Source organism: Taeniopygia guttata, chromosome 10 (assembly GCF_048771995.1).
Source record: "Taeniopygia guttata chromosome 10, bTaeGut7.mat, whole genome shotgun sequence".
NCBI classification, from domain to species: Eukaryota; Metazoa; Chordata; class Aves; order Passeriformes; family Estrildidae; genus Taeniopygia; species Taeniopygia guttata.
In genome coordinates, this window is record NC_133035.1 from 12,898,988 (window position 1) to 12,923,311 (window position 24,324).

Genomic DNA, 24,324 nt, shown 5'->3' on the forward strand with positions numbered 1-24,324 from the left:
ATCTAACACTGAGACAGTCACATCCCATGGCTATCTTGATGTTCCAGGGAAAAAAAAAAAAAAGAGGAAAAGCAATGGAGTAATAAATTATTATAACTGTTTCATTAAAACTTAGGACACTGTAATTTTCAAGTTTATTTGGTGTTATATTTAAATGAACCAAAAGGCAACATTGTACAGTAACATTATAAAATAAAATTATTACATAGTACATTAACCAAAGCCCCATTAAAAAAAAAAATCCTAAAAAGTCATTTGGGGACATATCCTACTCTTGCTCTTCTGCTCTTTTGCACACATGATTTATTAAGCTCATTTAAAGCAGCACTCTTTTTTTTTTTAGGAAAAGCAAAATGGAATTTGCCCCCAAAATGGAGTATCTTTTCTTATAGTTTTTGCAGTTTTATCATGTGTAATATATCAAGTTTATAAGGCATAAATACGAAAAACAGTTCAATATGCTCATCATAATTTTAATTAAGTAATACAATCTAGGACACTTTTTCAATCACACCAAGGATTACAATGTACCTATAGCTTTAATTTCTTTTTTTTTATACAAAAGTCTATCATATGGTATACAGTGTATTCTAGTTGGTAACTGGTTCACAAGGTGGATCACAATATTCTTGCAGGTTAATATGTCAGGATTTCACCTAGTTTGTACACTCTGTGCAGGCTTCCTCCCTGCCTGGCTGCTCTCCTCCAGCAGCAGCATCCCATCGCTCCAGCTCCTTGCCTGTTTTAAGAAGGGCTCTGTGCCAGATGCAAATCCCACTGGGAATGGCTTGGGATGTATGTGCCAGTGGTGCCAAGGAGCTGCCAGAGGCAGCCAGGGCATGGAGGAGACGGGAGGGCAGCGGCTCACAGAGGTGTTTGTGGAGCAGGGAGCCAGGCTCTGCTCTCCCAGCTCCCCTCAGGCTCCTGGCACCGTGGAAATGCTTCCAGAGACTGCAGGAGCTGAATGGAGCCCCAGGAGGGAAGCCAGGACAAACCACAGCCTGGTGTGTAAGGAAACCACTGACCCGTGGGTGCCTCAAGTAAGGAGGGGCAAAGGCACCTCAGTAAATCAGGAAGCAGCATGGATGCTTGGGATGTTGAGAGCTTGGGTTGGGCCCTCTTCACATCGCCCACAGCTCCATAACCTGCAAAGCCTTCCCAGGATTTTGGGCATCTCTAATGCAAGACTCATCTGGTGCCAGCTGGATGAGTTGCACAGATAAACCCTGTGATCAGTAACACCTCCCACACCTATGTCCCACCTCCCCTTAGGCTGATATTTTCTAAAATCAGATAACTGAGATGCCCTGGGCAGCAGGGCCAGACCATTCATGGTCCTGCAAGAGGGGCTGGAGAAGGCAGGGGGTCTGTCCCCACTCCTCCTGCCCCTCCCAGGGTCTTGTCACGGCTGGTGTGGGCAGATGGCGGATTGTCACTGTACCCCCACAGGGCCACACCTCTCAGCCCAACAGCCAGAGGGGTGTCAGAGGGCTTCCTGACATTACCTGAAACCAGGAATGGGTTTTTCTACACAGACAATCAACCTAAATTGTGCATGAGGTAAACTGCAGAGCAGTGTCCTCCAGAGCGTTTTTCACATGTCTAATATTAGATATCTTGCTGGCAGCTCTGAATTGTCCCCAGAGGTTTCTCTACCTGCCTATATTTACTACACACGGATCCTGAGCTCCTGTGCTAAGGTGCTCTGAATCACACCATAACCAAAGGCAGCCTAAAATAGACAGAGTGAATTGCTCCCTCCCTGCTGTGACTCCTTCCTGCAGCATCTGGGAGGAAAGAGAAATTATCTTAGTATTCTGAATGGGCCAAAGTCATAGCATTTGGGTCAGGATTCAGGCCAGGCAGGCACAGGTTTTGTCTGTGGGCCTATTCTTGTTCTCTATTTGCTGATGGGACATCCAACCCTGTGCTTACCCTTGTTTTTCTGATAGATTAACAGTCTCAGGAATCACCTATCCCTAAATAAAGCACAGCACGTGAGCAGCACATAAACAGCTCTCCAACTGCAGGAAAGAACTGACACACATCTAAAGTCACTACAAAGCCTTCACCTCCCACACACTCTCCCCTCAATACTTTTTTTAAACCAGTCAGAAACAAACAGTGAGTGCAGCACATCCCAGAGTGCCAGAGGAAGGAGCATCCAGTGCTTTCTTAGCTGCTGTGCTATTGTGTAGGGAGGCTGCTTCTGAAGAAACCAAGATTACCCTACATAAAAAGCATTCACTAAAAGAATCTCCTTCCCCTTGGAGGACCAGCAAGATCACATTATTTCCTGAAAATCCTTTTTTTTCTTTTTTTTCCTATACTTGACAGAAGAGTAATACTGTCTGGGTTTTTTGCTTTCACTAACCATGACAGGCAATTTCTGTCCCAGCTTGAGAATTCCATCGAACCTGCTATTTGCATTTGGATTAATGCATCAGATGGACAATTCCCAGGGGATACAGACTCCTTGCTGTCCAGTAGATTCAGCCATCATTCTTAAGTACATTAGCAAGAGGGAAGCAAAAGGTCTCCCTGTGCTGAATGCATTGCACCAGCAGCAAGTTTCTACCAGTGCTGAGAAATTGTGCCCTTAATGTAAGTGCTCAGTAACCACCAGCCCTGCTGCCTGAGGAGTACTTGGAACTGTATAGAAGGCTTGCAGGAAAAGGACCTCCATTAGTACCCATTATGCTGTGATTTATGTTATGGGCTTAAAATAGCAAAAAATTAAACAGTTCTATTTAACCTAGAGTCTAAAAAAAGGCACAAAGACTTCGTGGGGAAAAAAAATTTGAAACTGTTCAGATTACATTTCCAAGAACTTTAACAGAGTGTTGCTTTGATTTGTCAGCTTTGCTTGCTGGCAGGAGTGAAATTGAGACAATTTCACTGTCTGCAGAGGTAAAGAATAACCTTTTGGCAAGGCAAGTTTGCCAGCTCTATGTAAATGTTATTCAACAGAAGTAACTAAAACCTCTTGTGATTGCTTTAAAACATAATCTTTTTGGTCTGCAGCACATTGCACTTAACTAAGCACTCAGTGATGATACAGTGGGTCTTAGGGCAAGACCAAATACAAAGAGCCCTTTTTAATCTGAACGTAGGAATGAACTCTGTTCACAGCTACACAGTCTGCTTTCGAACAAATGATCATGAAATACGTAAATACTATAAAATAAATACAATACATTCAGAGTTTTCAACACTGTAGAGAGCTGTTAAGACTTCCCTAGCTCCTCAATGTAATGCATATACAACATTCCCTTCTATACAGCGCCACCTCCATGTACCCACACCTCCTTTAAATGCAACATAGCTCAGACAACCTTCCTCTTTTGCCTGGATTCTCATCAGTCTCTTATTCTGTAAAACATTATATCATTCCTTTAGGAAAAAAAATATTGCACTTTTAAAAATGCATAAAAATCAATCTGAGTTCCCACTAACTCCACCACACAGTCTGTTATTTAAAATAGGACTTTGCCAAAAATGTGTCTCTAGCTGTTCTGCGTCCTGCCTTCATTCTGCACCGGGATATCCTCAGGACATTGTTGCTCAGCGAACTCCTTTCAGTTTAGCCAGCAGGCGTTTGACACACGGTGTGAGCTGCCTGAGACACACGCGTGGCTGGGAGTCACAGGTGTGTGCCCAGGCTCAGGATTTCATGGTGCAAATGGGAACCACAATGACCAGGATAACCGTGCAGGCGGCCGCCGCGATCAGGGCAGCGATCTTGCAAACCTTTGCTCTCCGGAACTCGGCTTCTTTCCGCTTCAACAAGGAATCGTAGCCAGGAGTATAAATGTCTTCCATCCAGTACTCTAAGTTGTTTGGGTTTAAAGATTCTTGAGTCTAAAAATGAAAAGGAAGCAGTTGTTAATTGTCTGGGGTCTGCCATTAAGAAAACAAGTAAGCAAAGCAGATGTTCCTGGAGACCTCCCAGCTGCACCTGAATCTGCTGTCAGGATAAAGTGGGTTATTGCCACTTCTCACACCCCTTCATCTCCTGGTCCCAATTCCATAAAGCTGACGAAAGTGGTAAAAAAATACTGCAAAAAAAAGACTCCTGCAACAGTAAGATTCTGCTCCAAAATCCCTCACGTACCTCTGATTTACCGGAAACTTCGTCATCCTGGATGGCATTTAAATAAGATCTCTTTAATCTGCTTGACAGCAGAGGTGTCAGCAAGTGCCGGCCTGTTACTGTTAATAATTTTTAAATTATTAAAGCTCAGCTGATGGGAAAGGTTCTTAATATATGCTCCTCATGTGCTACATTTCAGAAAGCTAACCCTAATTTTGGCACCGTGACTTGCTTGCAGGGCATGATAACCCAGCCCATCCAGCACCCAGCCCTGCCACAGGGGCAATTTACAGACCCCTCCTCTGGAATGGTGTTGCCTGGGGACACAGGCAACCTGCAGAACTTCATCAGTATTTCCATCTGAATTACTTGTTTTTTATGTCTTACAGCTTTTTGTTCCTAAGCATTTATGAGCTCTTAAAGCTTTTCATTTCAGCTTTGCTTGTTTTTACCCCCTTTAACCTCTATGTTAGAGGAAAATAAGAGGAAAACTGGGGAAACCCAAACACTACACATTATGTTGAACTTATCAGCAGAAAGGAGTTAAGTAAAAAAAACATTTTGAAAAATAACAGCATTTCCCCAAAGCTGTGTCCTTTATCTGAGGCTCCAAAAGGCCATTTCTTAAAAAAAAAAAAGAAAAATCTTTCATATAAAAATATTATGGTAAGAATACCTTAACACACACCATTTCTGTGCTTGTAACAGTCCTGATCCAAAGCTTGTTGGACCCTGCAAAGAAACTCCAGCTGACTTGAGAAGGATTTGACTAATCCTTTAGCCTTTAATCGACTAATTCAGATTTTGTGGCCATGAGCTACTGGCTAAAACTTTGCTTTTCCTGATAGCAGTATTTATTTTATGTAAAGAACTTCTAAAATAAGTGATTTTATAGCGATCTCAGAAATAAACAATGAAAATTGAGCAATGGTTTTATGATCATTTAATTGACACCTCTATGATAGTGTTAGGACACTAAAACAGGGGCCATCAGCCACATCTGTGATTTTATCTTTAGTGCTTTGAATGACCTGTTTCAGCCTTGGAAAAAAGGCAGCAATCTCATCTCTAAAGGCATCAGAAAATAGCCTGATACTGTTTCATCCCAGTGGATCATCATACACAAAGCAAAGCAATGAATCTCACACAGAGCCCACACCTGGGACAAGCTTTGGGACTCACTAGTTTTGCAATTTCTTTTTTTGGAGGAAAACCCAGCAGACTTGTCAGGCTCCAGGAGAAATTTTAAGTAAACAAAGGTAGAAAAACCCCAAAAATAGGCATACCACGCTTCAAGGAAATTGCAGTTTTGGACCCATCTGCCTTGGCATTGACCTTTTAACTACTTCAGAAGGAAGATGCATTATTAAAAAGGCCCATTACTGTTAATCAGCTTCCTTTCCCATTTCATTGCCAGACGTAGGAATGTTCATTAAGGCATAATGTATTTACTTTCAGTTCTAATAAACTTAATCACTGGGAAAAAAAACCCCACTCATCAGTCTGTGTCTATTTTTTAAGTATGTCAGTAAGCTCCATTATAAAGTCTAGACATGGGCTTTGCAGGGTAGATGCAATTCTGACAATCTTTTTGGAGGGAGAGAATCAAACCAGTAAACTTCTATCACCTTTATCCTAAAGGTAAATGATGGCAATAAGCCGATTTCTCTGGTTTGCTCACAGCCATGCAGAGCTGCTTACAGAGAACAAAACAGCCCAACGAGAAGCAGATGGAGAACACTTCTCCCAGAGGGGCTTTGCTTCCAAATATCACCTCCCTTATTGCCTCACACAGCAGGTAAGTGATGCTTTGTGACTGCCTGCTGCACTGGAACTTCTTCCAGCCTATTCCTACTCTAGCATACAGTCTGCAATGCCAGGGTTAGGAATTTAGTAAGCCCTCTAAAGCTTTTAATACCCAAAAAGCAGCAGGGAGTTGAGGCAAGATGCAGCCTGCTCCCTGTGCTGCTTGCTTTCTCTCTGAGTGCACTTCAGCCACAGCAAAGAGCAGGGGCTGGTGAGGACAGGGAAGTTTGCATGAGTCAAGTAAGGAGGTGAATTTGTTGTGCACAAACTCCTGCACAAACACTCATGGGAGTTGCACTACAGCACTGTGTGGGTGATGGTTTCAAATCCAAATCAGCCAGCTCAGAATCCTGAGGCACAGAATCCTGATGCTTTCCTAGGGATTAGTCTGATGGGTTTGGAGCTGGCTTAGGTACCTCAGCACTGAGCCATTGAGGGCTGGCATGGAGCAGCAAAGTCTCAGACTCTTCCACACTACATTCCCTGGCAGACAGCTGTGGAGACAAGCAGGCTTCCTCCCTGAGCACAGCTGCACCCCACAGACTGCTGCCCACAGAACCCAAAATGCCTGAGATCAGCACTAGAACTCCCCACTGGTGCTACATTCTACTGTCAAAGTGCATATAAAGGATACACAGTTATGTGCACATCAGTGTGGATTTCATTGTGCGACCCATTTGGGGTTTCAAGACCAAGAAATTAAACATTTCTTTGGTCTTGACTTATTTTGGATGTCATTCTTCAGGTCTCCTCTTTAAACTTCTGCACAGGTATCTTCCCTCCTAAAAGATGTGTTGTGTTTATCAGACTACACAGGGTATCCAATGTGGGTGCTCATTTTATGTCAGGTTTGTGATTTTTGTGTCGGGAAAACATTAATGCAAAATTTGAATGTGTCTCCTCTTCTTGTTGCACAAGAGCCTGCACACTTATGAACTGAACCAAAATGCAAACTAGACACAGCATTAGTTGCCTGGCTGGTTTCCAACAGCCACTTCAAAGCTTCCACAGTGACATGTTTCAAAACCAGTCATGGTATTGAACATCTTCTACAAGTATTTGATGTCTCGTGTTCCTAGTAAAATGGAAAAAAACCCCAAACCTAGCATTGCAATTCCCTGTGAATAATTCAGAGGCAGAAGAAAAGGCAGTAGCTCCAGCTCCTGCACCACTCTGCCTTGCTGCAGTTAGGGACCAGTTCACCCCTGCACTCCCTTATTCCCAACTCTTCTTCAGAGCTACTAAAGCCATGATGGCTTAGAAGACATCTCTCCATTGCAGAGTAAGCTGGGAGCACCAGCCTGTCAAGGATCACCATTCAGCAATGAAACATTCACATTCTGCATTGTCCCTGGCCAGGATGGATAGGGATCAGCAAGATTAGAGGCTCAACAATCCACAGCTCTTTCCTGAGCTATCCAAATCCCTTCTTAAATGCATATTCTGGTAACATCCATTTGCAATCAAGCCACTCAAATTAAACAAATGAGACTTACTTGTAGATCCAAGGCTGCAATCTTGCCTTTATCCCCTGAATTCCTCGTGTATTCCTCTATGGTCCATGATGGCTGGGCACGTTTCACTTCAGCCAGCTCTGTCAACCTCATGTCTGTGTAGAGAGGGTTGCTTTTCATGTGTGACTTGAGTGATGCAGGGTAGGGATGAGGACTAAAGACTTGTTCAATCAAGAAAGCGTCTTTTGGCTGTTTTGAGAGTCTATGTGGCTGTGGGATTTCGTATTGCCTGTCTGCCTGCAATAGGGTTTAAAAGAATTTGAGAGAAAAAAACAAGACTATGAGGGAGTTAAACACAAAAGACAGAGATATTCCTTTCAGAAGCATCATATGATAAAAAATAGACCAGCTAGGATGAAGGTTTTGGATGGCCTTCATCCATTTGCCCACCTTCTTCTCACAAACAAACCAAAGAGGTATTGAGGTATTTTACAGACACATCTCCAACACGAACACAATGCTGATGCAGCAGAAGAAATTTTGGGTTTGTGCTGTCCAGAGATCAAAATAATGTTCTGAAAATGGCCCTGACATCCAGAGAAGCCCAGATCTGCAATAGCTGAGAGACACGAGCAGGCTTCCAGGCTTCTGTTTCCAGATCAAATCCTAACATGAAGTATTCTTCAGGGATGCCCCCAGCCTGATACTGCAGCATCCATGGTACCATCCAGGGTCAGCCACAGACCTCTGAAGGAGTCTGGAAGGGACTCTCAAAATCAGCATGTCATCCTAAGCAAAGACATGCACACAAAAGCCATGGTTTGGGCTGACTGAGGATGGCCTTCTTCCCCCTCTACAGTCTAGCAACAACCCACAATTTGTGGTTTCTTGTTCACCCAAATACACTTCTTTCCATTAAACCTCTTCCTCTCTTTTCTCAACCCTTCTGTGCCCTCACACCCCGTTGTAAGAAGGCACAGCTTGCCTTTCATGTGCTCACAAGTGACAAGGGGCTGCAGAACCCCCTCCCCAAACAGAAACAAGCACCCACCCCATGCAGTTTCACAGAGCAGCAGCCAGAGCCCTGCACAAGGGCAGCCAGGACATCCATGGGGTCACTGAAGGGGGCACAGGGAAGCTGCTGGGAGGAAGGGCAGAGCTTTTCTGCCCAGCCAAACCAAAAGCACAGCTAGGCTGCAGTTCCACAACAGGAGGCTTAAGATTAATTTAAATGACTATGAAAAGTCAGATAGAGAGACCATAACTACAATGAGCATCTCACAGCACACATACAAGGTTTTTTTTTCCTTGAGGGATTTGAATCCATCTATTTTGTTGGCTTTTAAATATGTACATACTTCTCTGATAAAAGCCACCACAATTCAATTTGAAAATATCCCTTCTAAAACAATCACTAGACAATTTCAATTTTCCCCACACCCTTTTCACCAAGGTAATTACCAGGCCTCCTTATATTGCTGCAGATGATGAAGAATACCATCACCTTCCCAAGATGTCACCCACATTACCACCTTTTCTTTGCAAAAAAAGCAAAGCTTTTTAGAAGCAACTTGGGCATTTTGCAGCTGCCAATCAAGAACCTACAGGTACAAAATCACTCAATTATGATAACAATAAAGGCAGGCATAACATGGCAGGGCAAACATTGTCATACCCTGAGGCTTGTGATGACTATGGAATGCATTCATAACCACATTATTTTTAAGCATTTTTTATGTGAGTTAAAGTTGAAATTACCTCTTTAGATTTCCTGTGCCAGTCCTTATTTTCTCCTCCATCTCTCTCTTTCACCTCCTCCTCCGCAATGCCAACTTGGTTGGTGTAGGTAATAGCTCTCCAGTCTCGGGGAGAGTTTGAAATACTCGCTATTTTTGATTCGGTTGCACTGTTTTCTTCTGTTAGTGATCTTGATGATCTCCTAGTAAACAAACTTTTTTTTAAGGCTTTTACTCGAAGACTCTCGCTATTACTTCCACTGGCATCTGAGCAGCACCATTCTGGATTATTCTCCAGTTTGCCCCCATGAGGAGTATTGTGGCATTGAAATATCTGCGGGGAGTTGCTCTCGTCTGACGCGGCATCGCTTGTCAAAGAGTTGAGATCTATTTGCACGCTGACCTTCTCTGGCTGCTGGATTTTTTGATCCAGCTTGCTTAATTTTCCCAGGACTTGAGAGATTTCCTCTCGGACACCTGAGAGAGATTCCAGTTTCTTCTCTATTTCACCAATCCTCAAGACTAATTTGCAGACACTGGTTTTCAGTTCATCATCTGTGTTACTGACATCTGTCCTGACCACTTTATCCAGTTTGTTACAGGCACTCCCATTGGAGATCTTTGTCAAATTGTGCTCAGGTGAGCTCTCACAGTCTGATTTGTGCACCTGAGACAAGGAACCAGTGCTGTTGTAGCACGAGGACTGCATCACTCCCGTGGATCCGCTGATACTCATGTCATCCAAAAACCGGAAAATGTCACTGATGTCATCGCTCACGATTTCAGAGTCGTCATCCGACTGCTTCAGAGAGTGCCGCTCGCCGTACTTGGCTTGGCCTGCTGCACACAAATCCTTGCATTTCTTGTGCTCCAGAACCTGCTGCTCCGTTTGTGTCCCAACACTCATGGTCCTGTCTATGCTTAAGATCTGGACAGAAGTACAGTTAATGCTTTTATCCTTAAACTTTTTGACTGGCTCATGTTTTTCCACATCTAGAATGGAAGGAATTTCCTTAGGTTTATGCCCGTTGGGTTTCACAGCATAGTTTGCCTGCATAATTGGCTGCTGATCCTTTGCATTTAGGTAGGACTGATGCCTGTCAACTGAAGGAAAATTTGGAGATGGGTTGTTCGAGCTCTGGTACCGTGGTTTCTCTTCAGACTGCTTCCTATTAAAAAATGAGCGTTCAAAGTCAGGGACCTCCTCAGTATTTAAACTCCAGCTTTTAGCTGGCCAGGCAGTTTGCTTGGTTGGCTTTCCAGTCCACTTTTTGGTTTCCTGTGGTCCAAGAACAGTAGTTGGGCCAAAATATGTTGAAGCTTGAAGATCATCTAAACTTTCATGCTTCACTCGCCTTTTGTCCGGTATAGGAGAATAAATTGGATTCAAGTACTGACTGCTGTATGGCATTTCAAAGCTGTGGTTGAAGAAAGTCTGCTTAGAGCTTTCTTTCCTGTTCTGAGGCTCTCTGTGTCCATCTTCTGGTGTTTTGTTGGATGGTATTAAGTTGGGAGATATTGTAATCAGATTATGAAAATCTTCTTTGAATATATTTCTTTTCTGGACACATGACTGCATCATGAATGGCTCGTCATTCGAAATGAAAGTTTCTTTTATGCCTGCACTTATAGGCAAGGAATCCTGGTCTGAAATAGATTCATTTTCAATGTTCATGGGGAAATACGTACTCTGCATCTCACACGGTGGGGACGTGGCGATGGAGTAGGATGCCAGCGCCTGCAGCCTGTCCAGAGAGGCAGCCCGGCCCTTCATGTCCTTATTAACACCGAGCAAGAAGTTGGGCTCTGATGAGGGGACGAACTGCTGGCAGTCTTTGCAGTCCATCTTTCTGCATTTCGAAGACCTTCTGACTGGAAAGCCACGGTTAAAGTCCTGGTCGTTGAGCTCACAGTTGGGCACGCAGTCAGGCACACAGTCTGCCATATTGCAGATCTCTGTGTCAGACCTGCAGGACTCGAAGGATTCCTTCTTCTTCACTTTGTGCCTCGCAACTGGAAGCTTCTCCTTGGCCACTCCCCCGTTCATTTGTATGAGGTTGAATATTGTTACTATATCTGCTGCAACCATGATTTTCTTTGATTGCTGATTGTTTACAGTGCATCTCATTTTGTCTTTGAACAAAGTCGCTGGGAAATTAGGATCCAGGCAAGCAGTGTAAAACAGCACGCTTCTGAGCTTGGCCAACTGGGATAAATCAAACCTTGCACACAGGGACTTGCAGAGATCCTGGTAGGAAACAGTATTCTGCTTGGTGTCCAGCTCCTCCAGTATCTTCACCAGGAAGAGCGAGGATTCCTGGTTGGACTCCATGGCTTAAGCGTATTTTGCCGTTTAGCCTGGAAACCACGTTCCACTTCTACAGCAACACAAAAAAGATTGTAAGTCACCCACAGGTAATACCCAGGGCCTTGCAACTCAGCTAGAGATGGGGCCTGACTCCTTAACCATGCCATCCAGTGCTTGCTTTCATAACCCATCCTCGTGTTCTGAACTTCAGGCTGCAATTCTGGCATCCAATAAATCAATACTTAAATGGAATCAGGTTTTTATCTGAGAAGGCTCCTTTATGCCAATGTCTACTAAAGCAATCAAATGAACAAACATCAAAAGCTTTGGAGAGGCTGAACTAATGGCAAATAGACAATCCCAGCCAGCACAGAATTTCAGTATAGAATTTCTTACCAATTTATGAGAGGTTCAAAGCACAGTTTGAGCATCAAATTGTCTGCAATCATTCCAGTCCTAGACTAACCAGGGCTGATCTACTGCACCATGACATGTTTTCATATCTGAATGCAAATGGCTCTGAGGAAGATTTTCTGTCAATAAACCTCTGACATGTTTTTAGAAGTTATCTGAGAACATAATTGCCATCTTGCTTACTTCAAACCATTATTTTCTCCTCTACTCTGAATTATCTCCTTTGGATACTGTGGCAATTTTTTTCCAGAAATGCCTTTTCTTAAGTATAAGATTCAGGAATGGAAAATTTGCCAGGTCCCACATGAAAAGTCTGCATGAGCCCCTTTTGGACTCTGAAGTCCAAAATTTAGCAAAGAACAGAAGGAGTTAAAAAAAATATCTTACTGAACCTTGAAACCAATCCAGCAGAGGTTAGAGGGCTGGCTGCCAATCAGGATGGATTTGAAGACAGAGAAATATCAAGGACAGAGAACATCCTCTTCAGTGATGTGCTCCCAGTGAAGCCTGGGAGTGCATTTCCATTCACCATCCCGAAATGACAGGGCAGAGGTGAAGAGCAAAAGCTTCACATTTATGTGGATAACAGGAACAGCTTGAACAAGCACAGCTAACACTAGCAAACATCTTGGGGAGAATATAAACCCCTGCACTTTCAGAATTGAAACCAACCTTTAGCTACTATGGATTAGGAAAAGATGTTGACAATTTTTCATCCATCCATTGTGAATGTCCTTGTTGGTGTCTCACTGTTGTTGGCTACTAGGAAAGACAGAGCACAGGCTGATGAAGTCTGCCAATTGCTATGTTTGGTCACTCTGTCTTTGTTATTCTTACTGATACGAATGACAAAAATCTCCACAGTTTCCCAAAAAGGTATGTTATCTTCCCCCATTCACTCCCACCCTTTGATGACCTCTGGAACTGGCCTCTCCTCCATCAAGTGCAGAATATCCACCCAAATGGCAAAGCACTGAAGTCAACATTGCAAGGTTTATTATTACTCATTCTAAAAAGAACCTTTTGGTCAAAAACCTCAGGACTCCTGAGCACCACTCCAGAATCCAGGGCTCCTGTTTCATCTCCTGCCCTGACATTACACATCAGTGATTGCTATCAGTGTCAGAAGCCAGAGTACTTCAGCTGTCATAACAAATAGTTACCCAAAAGAATGCGAAATAAGTCTCCATATGAACTCTGTTGTTTATTTAAATAACATCTTTCTCTACTGTGTGTGATCAGGAGCTGAGCAGCAGCAATGTGAATGTATTTCTGTGATTGTAAACACAACTCTTAGAAAGGAATGGCTACAGAGATTTTCCAACACCTCTGCTGCATGCATGTTTGCTTTTAAAGCTCCTGTATTATGCACAGCAGCACAACTCTTCTGCCAGCTGACAAAAGAGAAAAAATGTTTTACTGTTCTGTGCTCAGCTCCAAGAAATAATGCAAAAGGCTGGAGGAGGGTGCTTGTATCCTTTTTCTCTCAGCAGTGTGTGCTTGGAGGCACAGCCTCTTTCACAGCCTGCCTTTGTATTTCTCTGACATGTCACCATAAATGATGCTCCCATGCTAGATCCAAACTCTGCTAGTTACCACTGAGGCTACCAAGTTCTCACAGAATAAACTTCACGTGTGGAGCTCAGAGACATTGCCAGCTGACAGGGGACTGGCATTCCAAGTCAATTTTCTGCATGTTTTAAATCTGCCACTTGGGACAGGAGCGAAAATATGCCTTTTTGTCACCTCCAGGATGAACACCAGCAAGAGCAACTATCTCCTCCTATTTGTAAATTCACACTTCTTGCCAACCCCTCACCTGGATATACATTTTCACAGCCTGATGCACACCCTGCACTGGCCTGCCAGCAGCCTGCCTTCTCCCCACTCACACTCCTGTAAAACACCCAAGTAGCCAGTTTGTGCTAATATATTTTTGAAAAGTGCCAACCCATTTTGTTCCCCACCCTTCTGTCCTTACTCTCTCATCCCAGTGAGAGAGGTACAGCTTCTTGAAAATCTTTGCTTTGCACCAAGTGATTCTTTGTGTCATTGGAGGTTTTAATTTCAGGTTTCTGAACACTATGAATCTGGTAAAACTCAGATGCAGCCTGATTTGCAAGGCTGCTGAGTGATAAGTTCAGTAAGTTGAGTGAAAGCCCTGCTGCAAACCCCCAATATCATGTTGCTTGTACTTAGCATCAACAAGGAGCCTTGTTTTGGAGACCCCAATCCATACACAAGCAGTAAGGCAGAGGCACTGAAGTACAGACCCAAAGCAGGAGAGCTCAGCTAGGCTGGGTTAGCTCAGCCCTGCCCCTGTGCTCGCAGACCCAAGCCTGGCAGGTGACAGCTATAAAGCAGTGAGAGGTCAGGGGGGTGACAGAAGCTTTGAGACAAGGGTGACCAGGAGAGAGCTGAACCTGCTCAGGTGGGAATTCAGCCAGTTTACTCAGCTATGGGAGGTGGAAGCTGAAAAGGCAGGTTGCAAACCTGGCCTTGAGGAAAAGAAAGCTAGCTATGAGCTGCAATAATTTCTTCTTTACCCCTTGGCTGTTCACAAATAGCTCTGTGGTGTGAGAGAATTTCAGGTGTGAAAGATATCTCTGGGCTTCAGCCTGACCATGGAAATGGGTGCTCCCTTGTGCCAGAGCATCAGAAACATTGCTGCTAGTGGAGCACCAACAGATTGGGGCTGTGAAGAACAGGATGTACTAGCCCATAAGGATAATATATAAGGGCCTTGAAATCTTGTTTCCTGGTTCAGGGATGTAAAAACCTGCCAAAATTTTTAGTGGCACTTTAAGCTCTTCTGTCTCTTGTCAAGCTTCCTAACAGCCTGCAACAAAGACAGGTGCTTCTTGGCAGGCCACCCCAGGAGCTGCCACATCCCGGGTGCCAAGCACTTGGCCATGCACCATCTCAGCCATTATGTCCACATTCATTCAGTGTCTCTCAAAGCAGGACCAGAATAGAGCTAGGCATTGCACACAAATGCAGAGCTCTGAAATAAGCACAGGAAGGCCTTTTAAATAGGGTACAAGGTCACGAATCAATCAAAAGCAGCAAATGCAAGCAGCCACAGCAAGAGCAGCAGCACAGGGTCTCCTCAGATGGCCTCAATTCCACCAAGGTCCCCGTGCCTTACCCTCACTGCCAGCAGCCACACACACCCTCCAAACCCCCCCTCCAACTGACTTTGGTCTCCAGACACATGGAGCTCCCCAGACAAAAGGATGAGATCTGGCTTAATTATTTTCACCAAGGCCATCTCTGACCAAAGGAGCCACTTAACATTTCATCCTTAATGATTTTGTTAGATTAACACTGGAAGGGTTGCTTTGACTCAGCTTCCCGAGATTTGACATTTGCTGCTCTAATGGCACAATTATATCCCAGCATGGGCTTGTAGAGCATCAGATTGCACAGCCAGTCGATGGGGGCTGGCTCTCCTTGCACGCAGATGAGCTCCAGACTTACCACAAATCGATGTCTTCTTGCCCTGCACCAGGAGCAGTGAACTGAGCTCTCATCTTACCACTATCCCACTGTCTCAGCCTCTGGAGGAGAAGTCCAAGAATATTACGATTGCAGGCTCCATCCCCAGTGGAGCTTTCTGCTGCACAGAGGGAATATGCTGTTCTATTTTCTGGTGTCTTTAAGGAACCAAGCCTCCATGAAACCTCTCCCCTGTGGTTCTCCAGACCAGGGGAATCTGCAGACTCTTTCATGCATCTTGCTTCCTTGCAGGAAAACCAGAGTGCCCTTCCCATCCTCACCACCTCCTAAATCAGCAGTGGGATAGGGGTGGTCCCCTCATCTCCCGACTACCCTATAAATTTGCCATCCACAGGAATTCATTAAATTAGTTCTGCTCCCCAGCTGCCCTGGCTCCTTTCCTGTGACTCCTTCAGCCCAAATCCTGCCTTGCCAAGTGGTCTAAGGGCAGCACACATTGGGGCAGATAAACCCCAGCACAGGATTCAAGAAACAGTCCCACCACTTGACTTCCCTGAGCAGCTGCAGGGTGGCAAGGTGCCCTGCACGAGTCTGAATCATGGCCACTGGCATACAGACCACGTTCTCTTCCTCTCTTATTTCCTCCTTCATTTCCTTCCCTGTTCTTTGTGCCACTGACACTGGCTCTCCCCGTTTCCCAATGCCCAGAGCAGGTGCAGCTAACACACAGATTTGACTGCTGGAGTCATCATTTCCCCTCTCCCTTTGATTTGCCAGCCAAGAGGGAAAGAGCATCCTCGTTTTGTTCCCCCACAGTGACTAAAGGGCCACCCTAGAATGCCACTACGGCAAGGCAACGGCAGGCAGCGAGTGATCCTTGCATCAATCCCCTCCGACAGAGCCAGCGACTTCAGCACAGCAGAGCATTAATACAGAGCCAGTGATACGCTGCTTTACTATTAACTTGAGCTCATAAATCATTCAGCCTGCCTTCTCAACACCAGGTACTATAAAACAAGGCAGGCAATGGTTGCCTCACATGACATGTAACCCATCAAGACGGAATTCAGTTCTTGTTTTCTCCCACACTCAAAAATCCATTTCTCTGTCAAAACATTAAGAAATTTCTGATGAAGGAATGGGGACCTTGAGCCCCACCTGGCTTCCACTGCACACAGGCACAGGAGCTGGCACTCAGGGAAACAATGCCCATTTCCACACACCTTATTCCTCCTCCTTCCTCCTGCCTTCTGCTGCTCGTTAAAAAGAAAACTAAAACACACACTTTGGAGCCCTGCCCGTGCAATGGCAACTGCTCCTCTCCACCTTTCATTGAAAAGTCCTCCTGACCAGTCTGACACGGGCTGCCTCCTCCGGACCGTCTCCAGGGCTGCGCAGGGGCAGGGTGGGCTCGGTCCCTGGCGGGTGGAGGTGGGTGCTGGCTCCCTGCCTCGCCGGTGTGGATTTTATTCACTCCTTCAGAGCCGGAGGGAAGGAGCCCCTGCATGCGGGAGCTCAGGGTGCTGATGCACAGCCCGCATCCTCCCGGGCATCCCGTTGCCAGCTCCTCCGAGGATCAGCGGGGCTCCCCGGGCACGGCACTGGGAGAAGCTGCTGTTTTCTGGCTTTATCTTGCGTGAATGAACCCTGGAAAACCGCGCTTTACAAACCCAGCTCCTTAACAGAGGCAGGCTCTGCTGTAAAAGGACCCTGCACAACACTTCAGCTTCCCCAGCAGCCCAGAATTCAGCGGGTTTTAAAGGATCTGAGTGCATAAATTAATAGGGAACTTGTGGATAAAAGCAGTGGAGCCTCACGGCTGTGCAAGAGCTCAAGTCGAACAGGGTTTGCCATTGATTTTTCTTGCACAGTAACATTAGGTTGATAATTTGCATGGTTCAGTTATGCAATCCAGGTTAAGGTATCTACGATCTGGGAAAGTGCAATAATTCTAAAACTGTGAAATAAATTACTTGAATTATTACTGCATCATATACTCTTGGTTATTCTTTGCCAACTCTTGGCCCATTCAGACACACACAAATACTGTCCTCCCAATACATTATTAGAGCACATCCAAGCCACTTTTTTACCGGAATTTTTGCATAAGGAGACACCATTAAAAATACTGACAGACAAACACAAAAAAAAAGCCTAATTTAATTAAATGTGAGCAATTTATCCCATCTGAGGACAACCCAGATTTTTGCACACCAAGTCTACAACAATCTCACTGCCACCCTGCTCCTTTGCCCTGGTGGGTCCAGTTTCCCTGATCCCCATCCCTTCAGACTCTGTTTGGGGGTTGGGGTCCCTGGGGCTCAGCCAGGGTCACCCACTTGCTCCTCTCGGGCAGATCCGGATGTGCGGGACTAAAGTGGAGCTGCCAAAGTCCTAGACGGAGTTTCACGATTTTGGAGTATCCCTTTTCCTAGAGAGCTTAACAAAGAGGCAGGACCCCGGGGCACCGGTGGGGACCACGGGGGCTGAGGGGTCTCTTACCTGCACTTACTCCTCCTTCTCCCAGCCCGGCGGGGGGAGCCGGTGCTGGCCCCGCTCCCCGGCACCTCGGGGTGCTCAGCGCATCCCGAGCGGGGGGTTCTTGTCCTGGGCGCCCCTTTCCCACCGCCCCGCGCCCCCTCCGCACCTGGGGCTCACCTGCGGGCTCCGCCTGCCTCCGGCGCGGGCAGCGCGGCCGTCAGGGCTGGATCTGCCTCTGCAGCAGCCGCTTCCCGGCCAGGAGGAGGAGGAGGAGGAGGAGGAGGAAGAGCCCGAGCCTGAAGCCCCAGCAGGATGCCATAGCGCCGGGCTGCGCTGACAAAGGCGGCAGCAGGTTGGCATGGGAGGAGGGAGAGAGGGGAGGGAGGGGAGGAGAGAGGAAGGAGAAGGAGGGGAGGGAGGGAGGGAGGGAGGGAGGGGGCTGCACAGGCCGAGCCTCCCGCCCGCCCCGGTCCCGCAGCCGCGGCAGCGCTGCCCCGCCGGCCCCGGCGCTGCGGCAGCGGCGGCCCCGGCTCCGCAGGGACCGGGAGGCGCAGGGGCCGAGGCTCCGCTGCCCTAAACCATTACATCCCTATTGCTTTTATCATTGGGGCGAATCCCGCGCTCCTCGGGGCGGCGAAGAGCGCTCGGCTCCACCCGCGGTCCGGGCAGGGGACAGCGCCTGGGCAAGGCGGGCAGGGAAGGGGGACCCGGGAAAGGAACCCCCGACTCTTCCCAGCCGGGGACATGGAGAGCAGCAGCCTGAGGAGGAGCGGCTGATGGAGCTGGGGCTGTTCAGCCTGCGGAAAGGCGAGGCAAGGGTGACTTTATCGCTCTTTACAACTCCCTGAAAGGAGCTGGTAGCCAGGTAGGGGTCGGTCTCTTCTCTCAGGTAGCAAGCGGTAGGGCAAGAGGAAACGGCCCCAAGTTGCAGTAGGGGAGGTTGTGATCGGATATTGGGAAATTCTTCACTGAGAAGTGAAGGCTGGAACAGAGTGCCCCGGGAATTGGTGGGGTCACCATCCCTGGAGGTATTGTGGATGTGCAGATGTGACACTTAGGACCACAGTTTCAAGGTGGACTTGCCTATAGTGAGTTAACACTTGGACTTGATGATCTTAGAGGTCTTTCCCAACCTGAACAATTCTGCGATTCTGTGACAGCATCCAGTGCCCACCTTGCACACCCAGTGCCCACCCTGCATGCCCATCACCCCCAGGGCACCAAGACCCCCAGTGCCCATCCCCATATGGCACAGCTGCCCTCAGGCAGGTGGTCCTTGCAGGGCTGGGGTCTGCACGGTGTGGGAGTCCCCACCCCAGGTGTGCAGTGGTGCACGTGCAGTGCCCACCACACGCACACACATCTGGGTGGGCAAGGTCTTACCTCAGTCACAGCACTGCCTCTTCCCCTGCTGCTGGCTGGCTCGCCACGCCACACAGAAATACTGCAGAGAGTTTTTAATAGAGGTGTTGCTGGGTGAAATAAAGCAGTAAGCTGTCAAAGGCTCGACTTCTCCTCTCACTTGCACTGTTTGGGGAGCAGAGCAGACTATCCTCTTCCCTTTCCTAGATGAACCAGTTTGAGGGGTTGTATCACAAGCACACCACAGCCATCAGACCCCTATGGACAAACTGGTCTAAAACTATGTGGTTTACTTATTCTGACAGCCTTGGGAACAGAGCTCTCTGCTTACCTGAGGGAAACAAGGGGTCAGGAGGGGCTTTTTGTTTAAAACCCACTGATGTGCGAGTACTTCCACTGACTTTGAAGAATATTGTGTGTGATTCAGTGTATACATAATATCTGTAAGGACATTTAACACACACAGTAGCTAATGTAAGAGGAGAGGGTAAACATACATCCTTGAAAATGGAAGAAAAACATGTTTATACTACATTATTCTTACCACTACCTAACAGCACTAAAAGAGGGAGTGTCCTTGGGCCCCGTTTTCCATGCTTTTGTCAGATTTTTTTTTAGTCTATAAGTATCCATTTACTTGCAAATTTCACGGCTGGATGATTTCAGCCCTACACCACTTCCTAGAGCACATGCCTTCAGGTCACCAGAATACTCTAAGGAGCTCTCTGTACCTTTCAGAACTGCACACACCAGAGAATAAACAGAAAACATTTCTTACCCCTAGTTCAGGTCTAGCTGATCTTACTTGGTTTTGCCCAGGTTCTGAGAGGTTTCCAGAGCTGGCTCCCATAACTGCCACCAGAGGAAAATTTGGTGACTTCGTCTTTTGCCTTTCTTACTTGAGCCTCAGCACGCAGGAATCACATTTAATTGATGGCAAGGGTTTAATTATCTTGTTGTGGGCTGTGACTAGCAGCATATAATTAGGAATCACCTGCAAAGATTGGTTTGAAACAGTTAAACACAGTGCAGACCCATATACTCAGGATGCTAACTTTACACTGGGAGGTGTGTCCCAAGGGAAGCAGGGCTGGCTCCCCCTGGGACCAGGGAAATCCTCTCTGAGCACTTGGTGTGCTGCAGGGACACCCGCCCCCCTCCCTTTCCCTTGCTTTCCAATCTGGACTCCAGTTCCCCTCCTTCCCCAGGCCAGATTTGACAGCAGCTTCAGTGGGAATTTCGTCCAAAAGGAGAGCACCGGATCAGCTCTCCCTGTCCCCATTCTCCATCTAATTTTAGCACCATCAACTCCTGTCTCCCCTCACCACCTTTCCTTGACATTTCTGCTTTGTTCTTCACTCTTCTTTTCCCTTTCATCTTCTCTTTCCTTCAGCAGCTGGCACATTTACCTTGTCTGGCTCCCCCATAGCTTCCACATTCCCTCCAGGCCTCCCAGCTTCCTTTCCCTCTGCTTTAACAACTCCTTCAGAGGTAAACAGGTGACCCACAGGGTGTAGATGTCTCCTTGAGCCAGAGGTATCCATGACTGAGCACCAGTCCCAGTTTGATGTAAATGTCTCCTTGAGCCAGGGGTGTCCAGGACTGAGCACACCCACCTTTCCCAATTTGACTGGCATCACAGTGCTGCAGAAATACTGCCCAGTTCCTCACAATCTCTGCCCTGTGTATTACAGCCCTAATATAAAGATATTTCAGCCCAATTAGGTTGCCAGGGTCAGAGCATATTCCTCACTCATACGTGATTCCAATTCCAGCTACACAAAAATGAGCACATTGCCACTGTCCTCTCTCACAGCAGCAATGGTGCTTTTCATTTGTGCACAGGAATTGTTCCACAGGGCTGGGAACACTGAAGCTGATGGATGCAGAAGGGGAAACTGATGTTGAGGGTAAATTCTAGGAAAGAAAATCTGCCTTTCATCACTGCAACACTCACTAGGTAATTCTCTGAAATTTTTTGGCTTCCTTTCCATGTGAACCACTCCCTGTGGAGGGACAGGTTTTTTCCTCTCATGTCTTATCCACAGTCTCCTGCAAAATTTCCTCTGCTGCAACCCCTCTAGTGCATCCAAGGAGCCAGCATAAACAGCAGCAAGCCGGGCTCAGGGCTCTCTCTTTGCCTTTCCCCATGCCAGTGGCTGCAGCACCACATATCTGCTATGTGCTCCTCCTTGCAGAGACTCATGCAAGGATTTAGAACTTCAACCCAGACTGATTGTCCCACTGACAGCAAAGGGACTGCCCCAAGGGCTCATCTAAAAGCACTAACAAGTCTTCATGCAGAAAGTCTTTTCTTCACTTTCTTTATCATGACCTCTGGGCAAATTGGTGCCTTTAGAAAAGCATGCCCAAAAACTCATCAGTCAACTTGGTGTTTTGGCTACTTTCAGGAACCCCAAAACCATTTCCTGGTGAATCTCTTTCACTAAGAGGTAAAAAAACCAAATTTCATTAAATGAGATGTGTCTGTACCTAGCACCTTCTTCAGCACAGGCATTTCTTAAACAGCTAGCAGCGTTCTAATGGCATTAAACTATAGAAAAAAAAAAACAACAGTTTTTTGCCAGTATCACCTTTAGTGCAGAGACTACTTGATATTTTCCAGTGTTCCAGTAGAAAGTCCTTAATCTCTTCTGGGTTTGCTTTTAAGAGAAAGAGAATATCTGAAGCCCAAAGCATAGCCTGTGCTGGGAGTACAGTTAGTTACACTCCAAACAGACAAGTCTCTCTGAGCCTGCTGCGCTCCCTGAAGTCTTTAACCAGGATTTGGGAGAGCAAGACAACCTCTGGGGGAAGAGCCAGACAACCCAGGGCACTGTTTTCTTCCTCTCTCTCATAGTCTGGGTGAAACATTAAATCCTTTCCTAGCTTAAAGACAAATCCTAAAACTTTCTGCATTGTTAAATAGCACTTAGCAATACGGAGCCTGCAGATTGCTATTGTTATCAAGCACTCCGTAGTTGCACTTCCTCTGAAATCTCAGCAGGGTCCCAATATTGCTGAAGCTGACTCCTGCAGCCAGCATGCACACAGGCTGTGCCTGGAAAAATGCATCTTGGAGTTGGCAGCAGTTATCAGTGAGTGATTGATAATGGGCAAACCTCTTGTTCAGCTAAACGGGCTTTGGCGCAGGATCACTTGAAATATAACAACAACCAGGAAAAAAAATAAAAAATCAGTCTGTTGAAGAGCATCCACCCATACCAGATGTGCTGACTGGAGAATATGCCAAATTCCTCAAAGCAGTACAACTTGACAGCAGTTCTAGGCAGAAGTGACATTTTTCCCCCAATGTATTTGCAAACAAAAAGAACAGTAACTGTAGAGTACGATGGATAAGATAAAATATTTTTGTGAATATTAGTCTAAGTTTTTAATGAGTTTCCCTCTGCTAAATTGAATTTCTTTTCAGTGGGTGTGGCAGCAACTGGCTTCTGCTGGCACAAGCACCTATGAAAAATATATACCCCCCCCCCCCCCCCCATAGTGAATGTTTGAGTTTGGAAAGTGCACTTTTAAGCCTATGTAGAAAAACACTGATGATTAAAGTGACCATGGGCTAATCCATCAGAGAAAAGTATTAGATTTAGGTTTGTTTACCCAACTTAAAACCAGAACAATTTTATTATTTATATTCATGACCAATACTTTTCTAAATGAGCCTTCACTTCTCAGTTTTGGTCTTTGTGAATGCACTGCTAACCGTGAGCAAAAAGGGTAAGATTCAGATTCAGAGATTTCTCAGGTCATGGCACAGACGAGCTCCCTTCCAGAGCGAACATACACAAAAGCACAGGTGCAACAGATTTTAGGTCTAAAGTGAAGGAAAATATAATGAAGGGGTTTCTTTTCAAGTGCAGCCCCCAGGAGGGAGCGAGTGCTGGTGGCCAGGCAGGCTGTGGCTCAGGTTCCTCCCTGCCCAGCCATCACCCGATGGCAGATCCCTCTGCATCTCACAGGTGAGGGCAGCAGCACGTGTGACAGGTACCCACCTGCCACTGTGCAGGGCTCCCTGGAGCACAGCCCCACAACAGGCTGTGTGGGATCTCAGCTCAGGCTGGAGAGATATTTGCTCCGTGTGAGCCCTTAGGAAGGTGTTACCTTCCACAGCGAGTGCCAGGGAGCTGGAGGTTCTTCCAAGCTGTGCAAACTACGTGCAGGTTTCTTGCACGTTCAGGTGAATTTTCTCTGCAATCTGTCTCTCTGTTGGTTACTGGCTCATCCCCAAGGCCATCAAGGTTTTCTAAAGGAAAAATCAAAATAACCTTCCCAAGAGAGTCCAAACCTGAAGGAAGATCTCTGTCATGCTCTGTGAGGGAGGGTGGCACAGCTCTGCCTCCCTGCTGCCTTCAGCCCTCGCACAATTTCCACAGCTGTGACCTGACCAAATGTCCACTGAAGCCAGAGGAGACTTTCCAGTCATATCGATGGATGTCTGATTGTGCTAGCTGGCACTCAGTAATACACTAAACAGTCTTCAGATTTCTTGTGGTCACCAAGGAATTCACAAATGCCTCAGCTTTTACTGCCCTGAGTAATTATTTATTGGGATGGCCTTTTTATAGAATCTCCTTAAAATGTCCATCCAGGTTTTAAGACTATTAGCTCATCAGTCTGCAAAATAACATATCCCATTGCGTTTCACTCAATAACCACCACTGTGTTTAGCTCAGCAGTTAGCATTTGATTAAAAAGCATTTTCCAGAAAATCCTGCAGTCTCCACTGAAGAAATGAAGAAATTAAGAAACTACCATTGCCTTCAGTGATTTATCTGGTGCTTCATCTCCTCTTGAGTTTAAAAGTGAAATGTGTTTAATACAGAATATCCCCCCACCTTTGAACACCCCTGGACACTTGGCTGGGGAGCACCAACATCTCTAGCCCAGCATCCTCACGGGTTTATATCCCCCAGAGCAGTGTGACAGAGTGTGTCTTGCAGAGAAATGCCTGGAATTGTCACAGGGGACTGAGCTATTCATCCTAATTCCAGCCTGCAGTCTGGAAAATGAAGGAAGAATCTTTGCAAATTATTGTTGAGGAAAAGGACAAGTTCTCATTTCTTCCAGGTGGGTTGGAGGAAAGCAACCATTGCTGTGATGGAGTGGTTTAATTCTGACTCCTTCTCCAGCTGAATCAGAAGTTGCACGGCTTTGCCTTTTTCTCCCTCAGTATTTCTGTCTTGCTTGTTC

At 46.3% G+C, this 24,324-nt stretch overlaps 1 protein-coding gene across 4 annotated transcripts; it reads right to left on the reverse strand.

The window, feature by feature from the left end:
• Nucleotides 1-111: 111 nt before the first annotated feature.
• On the reverse strand, nucleotides 112-18,145 carry MINAR1 (membrane integral NOTCH2 associated receptor 1). Of its 4 annotated transcripts, none has more exons than XM_030281271.4 (4): nucleotides 17,918-18,143; nucleotides 9,112-11,467; nucleotides 7,396-7,650; nucleotides 112-3,861 (listed from the first exon to the last, which is right to left on the reverse strand). In XM_030281271.4, exons 2-4 carry the CDS (start codon nucleotides 11,419-11,421, stop codon nucleotides 3,664-3,666), a joined length of 2,763 nt encoding a protein of 920 aa, XP_030137131.3. In that variant the 5' UTR covers nucleotides 11,422-11,467; nucleotides 17,918-18,143; the 3' UTR covers nucleotides 112-3,663. The 4 variants fall into 4 exon arrangements, with proteins under 4 accessions (XP_030137131.3, XP_002199476.3, XP_072789845.1 ...); XM_002199440.7 differs by having other exon boundaries at nucleotides 17,929-18,142; XM_072933744.1 differs by lacking the exon at nucleotides 17,918-18,143 and adding an exon at nucleotides 17,773-17,872.
• Nucleotides 18,146-24,324: the final 6,179 nt, after the last annotated feature.